The sequence below is a fragment of the Carassius carassius genome, chromosome 47 (assembly GCF_963082965.1).
Source record: "Carassius carassius chromosome 47, fCarCar2.1, whole genome shotgun sequence".
Taxonomy (NCBI): Eukaryota; Metazoa; Chordata; class Actinopteri; order Cypriniformes; family Cyprinidae; genus Carassius; species Carassius carassius.
Genome location: NC_081801.1, coordinates 4,475,028 through 4,489,592, shown reverse-complemented (window position 1 = coordinate 4,489,592; position 14,565 = coordinate 4,475,028). Strand labels below are relative to the sequence as shown.

General features: G+C 39.0%; 1 protein-coding gene across 1 annotated transcript; it reads left to right on the top strand.

Moving 5' to 3' along the window:
- Window positions 1-9,415: 9,415 nt before the first annotated feature.
- On the top strand, window positions 9,416-10,261 carry LOC132130278 (B2 bradykinin receptor-like). Its single transcript, XM_059541972.1, has one exon. It carries the CDS (start codon window positions 9,416-9,418, stop codon window positions 10,259-10,261), a length of 846 nt encoding a protein of 281 aa, XP_059397955.1.
- The last annotated feature ends 4,304 nt before the right edge of the window (window positions 10,262-14,565 follow it).

Sequence of the window (14,565 nt, the reverse complement as noted above, 5' to 3'; positions counted from 1 at the left end):
TAATTTGAATGTTTGCTATTAGTTTGTTTTCTCAATAAATCACTTAAAGACCAAGCCTCATTTTCCATCTCATTATTTTTAAATATTATCTAAAAAAGGGCATATTAGGTGCTCAGTGAGTGCACCTGTGCTGGCCAGTGAGTGCCTGATGTAGAAAGATTGTTTGGGCAGATTAAACACTGAAAATGTTATTTTGTATAATATGAAAAATAATGTTATGACGTTCAGGGTCACTTGATAAATGTGTAAATTATACTTTTACTCTTTGCATATCAGATGTTTAATGTGATGTGTATTAGATGAAGTCATGCACAAATTTTAATGCGTGAGCTGCAAAGTCAGTCTACAAAACAGCACAAAGATTTAATCACATCCAGAAAGTCAGGACGTTCACTCTCCAGGTAATAAACCCCCTTTTTAAATTCTTCTTGTCTATAGACTTATTAATAATCAACAGCATTACTTCCTGGGTAAAAAAGTAGATAGACTTAAATTGTACTAATTTCGATGAGCTTATTATATATTTATTATACAATACTAAGTGTGTTATTTTGGAGCAAATTTAAGTATAATGATTTGTTTATGATATGTGTTAAGATATGTTAAGATATGCTTAAATGCAGTGCATTTTAATATATTTAGTTAACTTCAAGAATCTTTAGTGTAATTAAATTGTACTTATTTACCATATTTGAATACACATTTATAGTAAATTATTATTATTAATAATACATTTAATTAAATTATACTTCTTGAAAAACTGTTATATTGACTGAATATATTTTAAGTCTCATTTTAATATTCTTCAAGAACATTTTCAGTAGCATATCAGCTCATTAGAAATGCATTACTTGTACACTATTAGTTTGTAATAAAGCTATTTTCAGCTGTCTAATATAAAAAAATAAAAATAAATAAAAAAAAACATTCAATTATGACACATGTATAAACTTGTAAAATCTGGAAAACTTCCATGTTTATTTCAACAGTATAGTCATTGAGTATATATTGTTGTAATCACTTTAAAAATTACAGAAGCATATATAAACGCTTGACCAAAATAATTAAAATAAATTAAAATACAGCTAATTCATTCAGTTTGAAGAATATTTCTGTTATTTTACTGGAAAGTACACTATGAATATTCCATCATTGAATAGACATGAATCACAATTCAATTTCTGCACTCAAATATAAAGAAGTTACTTAAAAAACAATAAAGCACAGAAGTGAGTAAAGTGCATTTCTTACAAAGTCAAGGTAAAGTTGCAAATGGCTGAACCAAAGTTTGACTTGCATCTGAGGGATTAGAATTCAGACACTATGGTATTTGAACATTTCTTCATCGCAGGGTCTGGGAAAGGAAAAATAATTATTCAGTGTTTTTAATGGTGTTTTTGAATATTATATTCATTTTAATTTGGATAAATGTGCAATAAATTTTATTTGACTGTTCTAAGTTTACCTTACAAATCTTGGACTACAACCCGAATTCCGGAAAAGTTGGGACGTTTTTTAAATTTTAATAAAATGAAAACTAAAAGACTTTCAAATCACATGAGCCAATATTTTATTCACAATAGAACATAGATAACATAGCAAATATTTAAACTGCGAAAGTTTACAATTTTATGCACAAAATGAGCTCATTTCAATTTTGATTTCTGCTACAGGTCTTAAAATAGTTGGGACGGGGCATGTTTACCATGGTGTAGCATCTCCTTTTCTTTTCAAAACAGTTTGAAGACGTCTGGGCATTGAGGCTATGAGTTGCTGGAGTTTTGCTGTTGGAATTTGGTCCCATTCTTGCCTTATATAGATTTCCAGCTGCTGAAGAGTTCGTGGTCGTCTTTGACGTATTTTTCGTTTAATGATGCGCCAAATGTTCTCTATAGGTGAAAGATCTGGACTGCAGGCAGGCCAGGTTAGCACCCGGACTCTTCTACGACGAAGCCATGCTGTTGTTATAGCTGCAGTATGTGGTTTTGCATTGTCCTGCTGAAATAAACAAGGCCTTCCCTGAAATAGACGTTGTTTGGAGGGAAGCATATGTTGCTCTAAAACCTTTATATACCTTTCAGCATTCACAGAGCCTTCCAAAACATGCAAGCTGCCCATACCGTATGCACTTATGCACCCCCATACCATCAGAGATGCTGGCTTTTGAACTGAACGCTGAAAACAAGCTGGAAGGTCTCCCTCCTCTTTAGCCTGGAGGACACGGCGTCCGTGATTTCCAACAAGAATGTCAAATTTGGACTCGTCTGACCATAAAACACTATTCCACTTTGAAATAGTCCATTTTAAATGTGCCTTGGCCCACAGGACACGACGGCGCTTCTGGACCATGTTCACATATGGCTTCCTTTTTGCATGATAGAGCTTTAGTTGGCATCTGCTGATGGCACGGCGGATTGTGTTTACCGACAGTGGTTTCTGAAAGTATTCCTGGGCCCATTTAGTAATGTCATTGACACAATCATGCGATGAGTGATGCAGTGTCTGTGACGCTAACAATGGAGGACAGGAGGCAGATGCAAGTAAAGGTAGTTTATTGACAGGAGTTGTGATGGATGAATGCTGGTGAGTGACGCAGGAACCACGATGGCAGCACAGACAGGTGGGTAGGTGATTTGAGTGCGTTGGTAGAGATGACGGTGGTGGTAGATCGGTGATCCGTGGTGATAATCCGTGAGTGACTGTGATAATCCAAAGTAGACCGAACAGGAAACAGGGCAAGGACAGGAACACAGGAGCACGAACAGACATCAACACATGGACCTCAAACAACGATCTGACAAACAGGAGACGAAAGACAGGGCGTTATATAGGCGGTTGGAATGAGATGCACCTGCCGCTGATCAGGCGATCAGTGGCCACACCCACATGAACCAATCAACATGACATAACATGACTACAGCTGGAGACGGTGCGTTCACGAACCGTGACAGTACCCCTCCTCCTAAGGACGCCTCCTGGCGTCCCCAGAATCTCTTACCTGTCGATTGTAATCATCGATAAGGGAGTGATCCAGGATGTCCCTGGCAGGTACCCAACTTCTCTCCTCCGGACCGTAACCCTCCCAGTCCACCAAGTACTGAAATCCGCGTCCCCTCCTTCTAGAGTCCAGAATACGATTTACCAAATAGGTGGTCTCCCCATCTACGAGACGCGGCGGGGGAGGGACCGGGGTAGGCGGATTAATGGGAGAATGAAATACGGGCTTAATTTTGGACACATGAAAGGCGGGATGAATTCTCCTGTACGTAGGAGGGAGTTTAAGGCGGACTGCCACCGGACTAATGATTTTGGTGACAGTAAACGGGCCAATAAATTTGGGAGCCAATTTATTAGATACGGACCGGAGAGGAATATTCTTGGTTGAAAGCCACACCTTTTGACCCACGACGTATACGGGAGGCCTAGACCGGTGGCGATCGGCCTTGGCCTTGGTGCGCGCCCCCGCTTGGAGTAGAGTCTCACGGGCTCTGGTCCAAGTGCGGTGGCACCTCTGGACGAAGGCGTGAGCGGAGGGGACCGCAACTTCGGATTCCATACTGGGAAAAATAGGTGGCTGGTAACCTACACTACACTCAAAAGGAGATAGGCCCGTAGCTGATACTGGTAAGGTATTGTGGGCGTACTCCACCATAGACAATTGTTGGCTCCAGGAGGAAGGATTCTTGGAGACCAAACATCGCAACACCCTTTCCAAATCTTGGTTGGCCCTCTCGGTTTGACCATTGCTCTGGGGGTGAAACCCTGAGGACAGACTTACAGTCGCTCCCAGTAGTCTACAGAATTCTTGCCAAAATTTAGCCACAAATTGGGGTCCCCTGTCGGAAACCACGTCTATCGGGAGGCCATGTAAACGAAAGACGTGGTCTACGACGGTCAACGCTGTCTCCTTGGCTGAGGGTAATTTGGGCAAGGGAATAAAGTGGGCCGCCTTCGAGAACCGGTCCACCACGGTTAAAACTACCGTGTTTCCCTGGGAGGGTGGGAGGGCGGTAATAAAATCTAGAGCGATGTGGGACCAGGGTCTCGAAGGAACCGGCAACGGTTGGAGTAACCCATCAGGGGGCCGATTGGAAGTCTTACCAGTGGCACAAACCGAGCAAGCCAAAACAAAACTGTGAATGTCGCGAGCCATAAGTGGCCACCAGAATCGTTGCTTGACTAAAAATCTAGTACGGTTAACCCCTGGATGGCAAGCTACATTCGAGCAATGTCCCCGCTGGATAACGTTGGACCTTAATCCCTCCAGCACAAATAAACGGTTCGGTGGGCACCCGGGCGGAGGCGTTACCCCTTCTAAGGCCGTTCTGACCTTCGATTCGATCTCCCATGTGAGAGTGGAGACCACTAATGTCTCAGGAAAAATACACTCGGGAGTGGACGGGCGTTCGGAATGGTCAAAAATACGCGACAAAGAATCGGGTTTGATATTTTTGGAACCCGGGCGGTACGAGATAGTAAAGTCAAAACGTCCGAAAAAAAGTGCCCACCGAGCCTGCCTGGAGTTCAACCTCTTGCCGGTGCTAATGTACTCTAAATTCTTGTGGTCAGTCCATACTATAAAAGGAACCCCCGATCCCTCTAACCAGTGTCGCCATTCCTCTAATGCCATCTTAACTGCCAACAATTCTCGGTTACCAATATCATAATTTCGTTCTGCCGGAGATAAACGATATGAAAAATACGCGCAAGGGTGGACCTTGTCGTCTAAGGGAGAACGTTGAGATAACACCGCTCCTACCCCCACCTCTGATGCGTCGACCTCCACCACGAACTGACGTGTAGGGTCAGGGGTAATCAGAATAGGGGCTGAAATGAAACGGCTCTTCAGTTTGGCAAACACAGCCTCAGCTGTGTCCGACCACCTGAACGCAGTCTTGGCGGAGGTCAAGGCGGTCAGAGGTGCGGCTAGTTGGCTGAAGTTGCGAATAAAACGCCGGTAGAAGTTAGCGAACCCCAGAAACCTCTGTAGGGCCTTACGGGAATCTGGGCTTGGCCATTCTACCACAGCCTTAACCTTCTCGGGATCCATGCGTATTCCCTCAGTCGACACGATATACCCCAAAAATGGAATTGACTGTGCATGAAATTCGCATTTCTCCGCCTTGACAAAAAGCCCATTCTCTAGCAACCTCTGAAGCACTCGTTGGACGTGCTGCACATGTTCCTGGAGAGAAGAAGAAAAAATCAATATGTCGTCCAGGTAGACATAAATGAACTGATCGATCATATCTCCCAGCACGTCGTTGACAAGTGCCTGGAAGACCGCTGGGGAGTTGGAGAGCCCAAAGGGCATAACCAAGTATTCAAAGTGCCCTCTGGGGGTGTTAAAAGCGGTCTTCCATTCATCCCCCTCCCTGATCCGAACCAAATGATACGCATTGCGTAAGTCCAGTTTTGTGAAAATTGACGCTCCCTGCAACCTCTCGAAGGCCGAAGACATCAACGGCAAAGGATAAGTATTCTTTACCGTGATGTTGTTCAGTCCCCGGTAATCAATACAAGGTCGCAGAGATCCGTCCTTCTTTCCCACAAAAAAGAACCCCGCCCCCACAGGAGAAGAGGAAGGGCGGATGAATTTAGAAGCTAGAGAATCAGAAATATATTTCTCCATAGCCTCCCTCTCTGGAACAGAAAGTGAATAGAGTTTGCCCTTAGGCGGAGACTTACCTGATAGTAAATCTATGGCACAGTCGTAAGGACGATGCGGAGGAAGAGAAGCAGCCCGAGACTTACTGAACACTTCCTTCAGATGGAGGTACTCAGCGGGCACGTTAGACAAATCCACCGCCTCCTCCTGCAACACAGACACAGACACAGACGGACAGGCAGACACTAGACAAGACTCATGACATCTTTTACACCAAGACAAAACGGAGTTAGAGAGCCAGTCAATGCTAGGGTTGTGGAGGAGGAGCCAAGGGTGTCCGAGGACAATGGGTGCCAGGGGAGAGTCAAGGATGTGAAAAGAGATGGTCTCAGAGTGATTGCCAGAGGTGATGAGTGTAATGTCTTCAGTGATGTATGATATGGTGGGAAGTTGCTGACCAGTGAGGGCGTGAACCGTGATGTGGTGCGGAAGAGGTCTGAGGGGAATGTGGAGCTTGTGGGCTAATGTGCTGTCCATGAAGTTACCCTCAGCCCCGGAATCCAGTAGTGCCTGACAGTGATGTGTCTGTGCTGACCACCGCAGCCATACCGGGAGGAGCGTAGAAGATGATGGTGGTGGTAGATCGGTGATCCGTGGTGATAATCCGTGAGTGACTGTGATAATCCAAAGTAGACCGAACAGGAAACAGGGCAAGGACAGGAACACAGGAGCACGAACAGACATCAACACATGGACCTCAAACAACGATCTGACAAACAGGAGACGAAAGACAGGGCGTTATATAGGCGGTTGGAATGAGATGCACCTGCCGCTGATCAGGCGATCAGTGGCCACACCCACATGAACCAATCAACATGACATAACATGACTACAGCTGGAGACGGTGCGTTCACGAACCGTGACAGTGTCGTCTGAGAGCCCGAAGACCACGGGCATCCAATAAAGGTCTCCGGCCTTGTCCCTTATGCACAGAGATTTCTCCAGTTTCTCTGAATCTTTTGATGATGTTATGTACTGTAGATGATGAGATTTGCAAAGCCTTTGCAATTTGACGTTGAGGAACATTGTTTTTAAAGTTTTCCACAATTTTTTTACGCAGTCTTTCACAGATTGGAGAGCCTCTGCCCATCTTTACTTCTGAGAGACTCTGCTTCTCTAAGACAAAGCTTTTATAGCTAATCATGTTACAGACCTGATATCAATTAACTTAATTAATCACTAGATGTTCTCCCAGCTGAATCTTTTCAAAACTGCTTGCTTTTTTAGCCATTTGTTGCCCCCGTGCCAACTTTTTTGAGACCTGTAGCAGGCATTAAATTTTAAATGAGCTAATTAAGTGGATAAAAGTGTAAAATTTCTCAGTTTAAACATTTGCTACGTTATCTATGTTCTATTGTGAATAAAATATTGGCTCATGTGATTTGAAATTCCTTTAGTTTTCATTTTATTAAAATTTAAAAAATGTCCCAACTTTTCCGGAATTCGGGTTGTACATCCTCATCAAGCTTTAAACAAACAAACAAACAAGTAATTCCAAACAATAGTCGACAAAATTATTTTTATAATACATTATAACTTGGTACGATGTAAGAATATGATATGATGTAAGCATAGTTAGACCATAATGTATTTATGTATGAGTGAATGAACATACTTATAGAATATATTGAAATGTAAAAAAAAAATGTCAAGATATCTTCCTTGTGAAAAATAGGCTTAATTGGGTCATAATTTGAAAAATAATGTTTTTTGAACATTAAATCATGTCAACATATTCTGTTACACCAAATACACAAAATAATGATTTTAAAAAAACATCATATGACCCCTTTAAAAGCCTAGAATAGGTATTTATTCCCAACATCCTTCTAGTATCCTTTTTTAAATATAATAAAATACAATTCAATACAATTTGAATGGACTTCGAGAATGCATGTTAGGAATACAACTGTACTATACATTTATTATTTGAATTTCAAGTGCATTTTTAATACATGTTAGAGTTCTTCTTTTTTTTTTTTTTTTACCAGGGGTCTCATTTCTAAATGTTGCGTATGCACAAAATGGGCATAGAAAATATGTACGCAATTTTCCACACACATATCGTATTTTCTTTAAATAAACTTGGCATAAATATGTACACAATGCACGGACATTCTAGACCCCCCTTCCTCAAATCTTGCCCTGGAGGTCCAATGCGCTGCAGAGTTTAGCTCCAACCCTGATCAAAGTCACCTGCCTGTGATTTACTAATGATCCCAAAGACACTGATTGCCAATGATTAGCATGCTCAGTTAGCTTGATTAAGGTTGAGGATCCCTGCTCTAGACCCTGCGTATGCACTCTTTTTCCCGGAGTGAGAAAAGTAATGAAGAAAACGATTTTAAAATCTGTTTTCATTTTGATATACACATTTACATTAAATATTCCACTCTCATTAATGGAGATAATCACTGAAATTAGATAAAGTCATTATGCAGATGTAAAACATAAGAATTAGGCATGTTCTGTGGGTGAGCTATATGCTGTTTAAATGACAGTGAGGAGTTCTTTAGATGCACAATACTTCATCTTCAAACTAATCTCAACAGAACTCATGTTTTGAGAAAAGATTTTTGTGAGAACAATGATCAATGATGCGCACTTTGATATTGTGGCGGACATTCGGTGGAATGGTCTATATCGTCTGGTTTGAATAGGTCCAGTGATAATATCTTACTGTACAACCGCAGCTGCACAGAGGTGATGATTATGTTTGAAGGCATCTCCACAACATTTATAGTCCCTATCTCATATTTCCTTGATGTCTTATTAAGTCTGACGTCACGTAGCACCGCTTCCGTGTCCGAACGCTCTCAGTTACCACGAGAAAAACAAAAGGTGCTAATATAAACTCACAATGTGATATAATACTAGCAAAACAGTTATAATCTTAACCCTTTAACTCCATACCGAAGTCCCAGATAGGCAGACAGTGAAAATATAAATATAAAGAAATAAATATACAAATTATTTGTGCTTGGGACTCTGTGAGCACGGAGACTGTAGTGTACACCGTAAGTTTGAAAGTGTTTAGCTTAAATGATTAATATGAATAAACAGTGCTCATAAACGGCTGCTGAGGTCATATTCTCAAGTGAAGCGAGTTGAGAGTTGGACCCAGAAACAGTGCTTTTTACATCATCACTTAACAACCTAATACCTTTAACAGCATTAAATCTAGTGTCACGTGGATAGGAATTTGCATGGAAATAATATGCAGATGAGGTTTGCATAGTATAACTACGTAGGCATTGTAAAGTCCATATATGGTGATTTCGTCCCCTGACTCAGATTTATAAAGGGGTTGTTGCTCAGGTTCTGGCGTACACATGCTTTTATAAATCTAAAAACTTATGTCTAGCATTTGTGAATACGTACACTTTTAAGATGAAATCTATGGAGAGTTTTATAAATGAGGCCCCTGGTGTGTTCATCTGATAATGTTTGGTTTGGGATGATGTTAACGATTTAGCTTCTGATTAAAATAACACTGACTTCTGTTTAATTGAACAGAACAGTTTAAATAAATGCAGTCTGAATTAAATTTGTGGACCCATTTATTTTTATATCAAAGGTTTTTGCTCTGGTTATTCATGTTTAACCTGAATGTTGAAGGTTTTTGGACTGAACAAACTGGATATTCTGACGTCTTAGCAGATCTGGTTAATTTTTAAACACCTCTTTTCTTGTAGATAACAGAAGAAAATTATTAGTTTATGAGCTGCTGAGAAGACAGATCAAGAGATGAACAACTCCACATTCAAATTTACGACACCTGAGTCATCCACAAACTTCACAACTTATTCCATCGGGCCACTGAACCATCTGGAAATATGTATGTACAGCATCAGTTTCCTGGTTGGTCTTCCTACACACTCCTATATTATATGGCTCATCATCACAGGAACAGGAAGTGGAATTGCATCAGAGTTCTTCATGATCAATCTCTCTGTTTGTGAGATTGCTAACGCTCTGAACTGCTTTTTCTGCGTACTTTCAATTTGGTTTTCAAATTTCTTGATATTACGAATGTTTTTAGCAGGATTCTCCATCACTGGTCGTCCTCTGTTTCAGTGTCTGATCTGTGTTGAGCGTTACCTGGCAGTGGTTCATCCTGTAACCTTTCTGAAGTACAAACCTCTCAGATATAGAGTTATCTGCTCCATTGTGGTCTGGACAATCACTCTTGGTTCTTGTATGGGCAGCATATATATTTTAGTTTCATTCAACAGTACTGGACATGCATGGTTCTCCATTCTGCAGTTTCTACTCTATCTCTCCATCCAGTTGTTTTGTCTTGTGGCTGTTCTCAGAGCTCTGAAGCAGTCAGGACCAGGGGAGAGAGGAAGAGAGAGAAAGCAGGAAAACCGCATTAAGAGAAGAGCATTTATTCTTATTCTAATAACTACTGTGAACATGGTTATGCTGTATGTGCCCATTCTTATTTCAGCAGTATTTACCTATCTGACAAAATTAAATATTCAGGGAGCTTGGGATCCTAGTTTGTTTTGTTATGTACTGGCTGGTTTTGTGCAACCTATTCTTTATCTGCACCGGAGTGGAAAACTTCCCTTCTTCTGTTCCCTATAAAACCTTATGATATTTTATTATATTTTCCTTTTTAATAACTTTTATTATTGGATGGGACTTTTTAAAGTACATTTTGTGTTGCTTTTGCTGCAATGTAAAATCACTCTGATAATGTTTCAGAATCTGGCACTGATGATTATATTGAGACTTGTGTGGCTATAGGTTAGAAGTGCAGAACTTCCAGTGTTATCACCACATTGCACAACACTGATACAAGCTTATACATCAATAATAAAAAAGTTGTTTTCATAATTTTCCCAGTCTTTTAACAAAATTAAAATGGAGCCATCCAGCAGCCTGAGCAAAACTGGCAGTGGTTTCCTGGCACTGGAAAACTCTCTTGCCCTGTTTCTCCATAAACTCACAAAAATTAACTACAATTAACTACACATTGTTCTACTTTTAAAATAATATTTATTAGTGGATTTTGTCATTTTATTTATTTAATCATTTATTTGACTTCTTATTGCTTGGTGTTCACTTTTTCGGTCTTTATTGTTGTGTTTCAAAGACTTGATGTTAGATATCTGCAAATTTTAGAGTTTTGTGTTCAAAGTATACTTATAGACAATCAATGTAAACTTACAGAGATTAAGTTTATTATGAGTGTTTTTATTAGATGTTTTTATAAGTGTTTATCCAATACAAGTTTATTTATCCAATAAAACATTTAAATAATGACCCATTGTCACTCTTTTCATATTTTCCCTCATATTTATTTCTGTCTCTTTTTCATTCCCTCTTTTTATTTTAAATTATCTGTAAAAAAAAATTTCATATGATAAATAAGATGCACTGAGCTGGCCAGTTTATATGTACAAAGACTGAATGTTCAGTCTGCAAAAATAATACTCAGGCGATCAATCTGAATTCGCTATTTACTGTAGGCTATATATGCAACATGATATAACATTATTATGTGGCGCTCTGGAATACTTTGTTCTGATTGGTCAATCATGGTCGATCACAAAGATGATTGCAGTTCAAATTTCACATTTCTCAAACAAATATAAATGCTTTCAGATTCTGTCAATTCTGTCAAAAGTTTACTCAGACCTATATATATGGATAGACTGAAGTGGGTTTGTCAGATACAGGGAGACATGCATGATGAGGTTTGAGAACCACTGCCTTCATTTATCATTGTGACTATGGAAGCATATGAGTAGCATTATTCAATTTGGGATGTAATATTCAAAATGACAATGCAATATGTAAAATGACAATGCATTTCTGTATTTACATTTACATTTTGTTTGGTGCAAAATGAAAATGAAAATGAAATAACACAATTTTCATTTGCCATTTCATACACCAGTTTTAATATGTAAAATGAATACTAATTGTAACGCTTTATAAGTTGCAAAATTAAAATGAAAATGTATTACAGAAATGATTAGATATGTATAACATGTTCTAGCAAAAACTGTGGCAAAATGCTAATTTAAATGCTATTTTTCTTAAATGCATTAACACTCACAGTCAAGACACTTACGATTGCATTTTCATTCAATGTCCCGCAATGAATGTAGCAAAATTCAATGTGCCCCCTCCCGACACGTCAATCACTGCGTGAACAAGGCGGGGCTTGCAGAAGGTCACAAGGTCTCAAGAAGAGGATTCAAGTGAGAGAACATGGACAAGACAGTTGGTCCGTGTACGTTTTGACCATTTCGGTTTATGGCTTCAATATTTCATTCGCACTTGTGGGCGGAGCTGAAACGCTGCTTTCATCTGATTGGTCGAATCGCTCAACCTTCAGCTCGTCTTTTCATTCTTTCAGGCAGAATAAGAGTCAGTGCGAGTGAAGCACTGTAATGTCTGAAACCACCGCTCACTGTTAATTAGCATAATATTTGAATCAGATGTAGCTGGGCACATAATTCGTGCTGCTGAGACCTGCAAATTATTTCTAGGTTGTAGTATTGCATGAATATTGTCCCACTGATAAATACAGTGCAAATAGTTCTCTCTCTTTGGATAAAAGTGAAGTGGAAATAAAAATGAATAATAGACTGAAGAGTTCCATGTCTGTAACATTTACCACTCTCATCTTTTAAGTCCGTCACTAAGTATGTGTGTGTGACATGAATAAATAATTGTAAAAATTAATATAGTTACATTTCTAAATAAAAATAGTAAAATTAGCTCTGTGCTGCTCAGTGCTCCTGTAGCCTACCCCAGAGCGCCCTCTCGCGGCTGTAGACGGTAATGTTTTCTCTTGGTTCTGAATAAATGTGACTTTTATGTTTTTTTCCTCGTCATGACGTATTTTTGGACTGATGCAACTTATACCGAAAAATACGGGTAACATTATTATTATTATTTATTATGAGAGTAACTGACACAGACTAGAACTTTAATGTTTCACCAAATTCAGCTCAGATCTTCAGACTCGTCTGACTCGTGTTGCTGTATAACTGGCCAGAGTTACCTTCCAAAAAAATCCTATTTAATTTTATTTCATAAATTTAACTATATTTATTTCTAGTTACCTTCCCAAAAAATCCTATTTAATTTTATTTCATAAATTTAACTATATTTATTTCCACTTCACTGTTATCCAATGAGACAGAACTATTTGCACTGTTTTTATCAGTGGGACAATATTTAAACAATACAGTATACAACCTAGAAATAATTTAACGGGGTCTCTTGCAAGTCGCAGCAGCACGAATTATGTGCCCAGCTACATCTGATTAAAATATTATGCTAATTAACAGTGAATGTAGTTTCAGACATTACAGTGCTTCACTCGCACTGACTCTTATTCTGCCTGAAAGAATGAAAAGACCGAGCTGAAGGTTGAGCGATTCGACCAATCAGATGAAAGCAGCGTTTCAGCTCCGCCCACAAGTGCGAATGAAATATTAAAGCCATAAACCGAAATGATCAAAACGTACACGGACCAACTGTCTTGTCCATGTTCTCTCACTTGAATCCTTTTCTTGAGATTTGAGTCTCTGACCTTCTGCAAGCCCCGCCTTGTTCACGCAGTGATTGACGTGTCGGGAGGGGGCGGACACGTGATCGGCTCGGAATGCATTTTCAATGTGCACATTGAATTTTGCTACATTCATTGCGGGACATTGAATGAAAATGCAATCGTAAGTGTCTTGACTGTGAGTGTTAATGCATTTAAGAAAAATAGCATTTAAATGATCATTTTGCCACAGTTTTTGCTTGAACATGTTAGACATATCTAATCATTTCTGTAATACATTTTCATTTTCATTTTGCAACTTATAAAGTGTTAAAATTAATATTCATTTTACATATTAAATGGTGTATGAAATGGCAAATGAAAATTATGTAATTTAATTTTCATTTTCATTTTGCACCAAACGGGCAAATGTATTGGAAGATGTAAATGTAAATACAGAAATGCATTGTCATTTTACATATTGCATTGCCATTTTGCATATTACATTCCAAATTGAATAATGCTACCCATATGCTTCCATATTGTGACGACTGTGAACTGTGAATGCCACATTCGCGCTTCAGGTAACAAACAAAACTTGTTTTCATCATCAATAATAAGCAAAAATGTTCATAGAAAATTCTGAGAGTGCTATTGAGACTGAGCTCCTTTTGTCTGATTGAACCGGGATCATTTAAATCTAAAACTATGATCGAAAATGTTATTTAGCATGTGAATTAAGTTATTTTGGGAAAGATGAAAAAGGACAAAAGTATTTTGTAATACAGATTCATTAATCTTAAGAGTTATTATGGTAAAATGACAAAATAATGACCAAAGTACAACATTATGCTGTATGTGCATAGTACAAACACTTCGTATTGCTGTGTTTTTATTACGTTGCTTCAGGTATGTATTGCGGCAGTTCAGAATTCAAATATCTGGGGACTGTCGCTAAAAGTTAATGCTCTATCGTGTTGGAAATATGCCTTGGCCTACACCAAACTCAACCCTAAACTACCCTAGCGTTAACAAATGCAAAACTGATATAAAAACGCATTTGTGGATGCAACCTTGCCATTTGAACTTTGTCTTTGTCAAAACCATATTTACACAGGATTCAAACCAGAGCTCCTCAACGCTTAAGTACATCTCCATACTTTGTGAGCTACCAAACAAACCTACTGTCCATGAAAACCCCAGGAAAACCCATATATATGAAGCTGGATACGTGTGATGCTAACATTCAAAACATCAGTTTTCAAATCTCCCAGCATATTAAAATTGTTTTGAAGTCATAACATAATATTCTTCAAGTAATTGTGTGAAAATTACACATTATTAATAGAAACGCTGTAAATTTGTGTGAAAAGGAAAAAAA

Bases quoted from the DNA above. Each gene is read 5' to 3' on its own strand.
- LOC132130278 (XM_059541972.1), top strand. From the start codon at position 9,416: ATGAACAACTCCACATTCAAATTTACGACACCTGAGTCATCCACAAAC.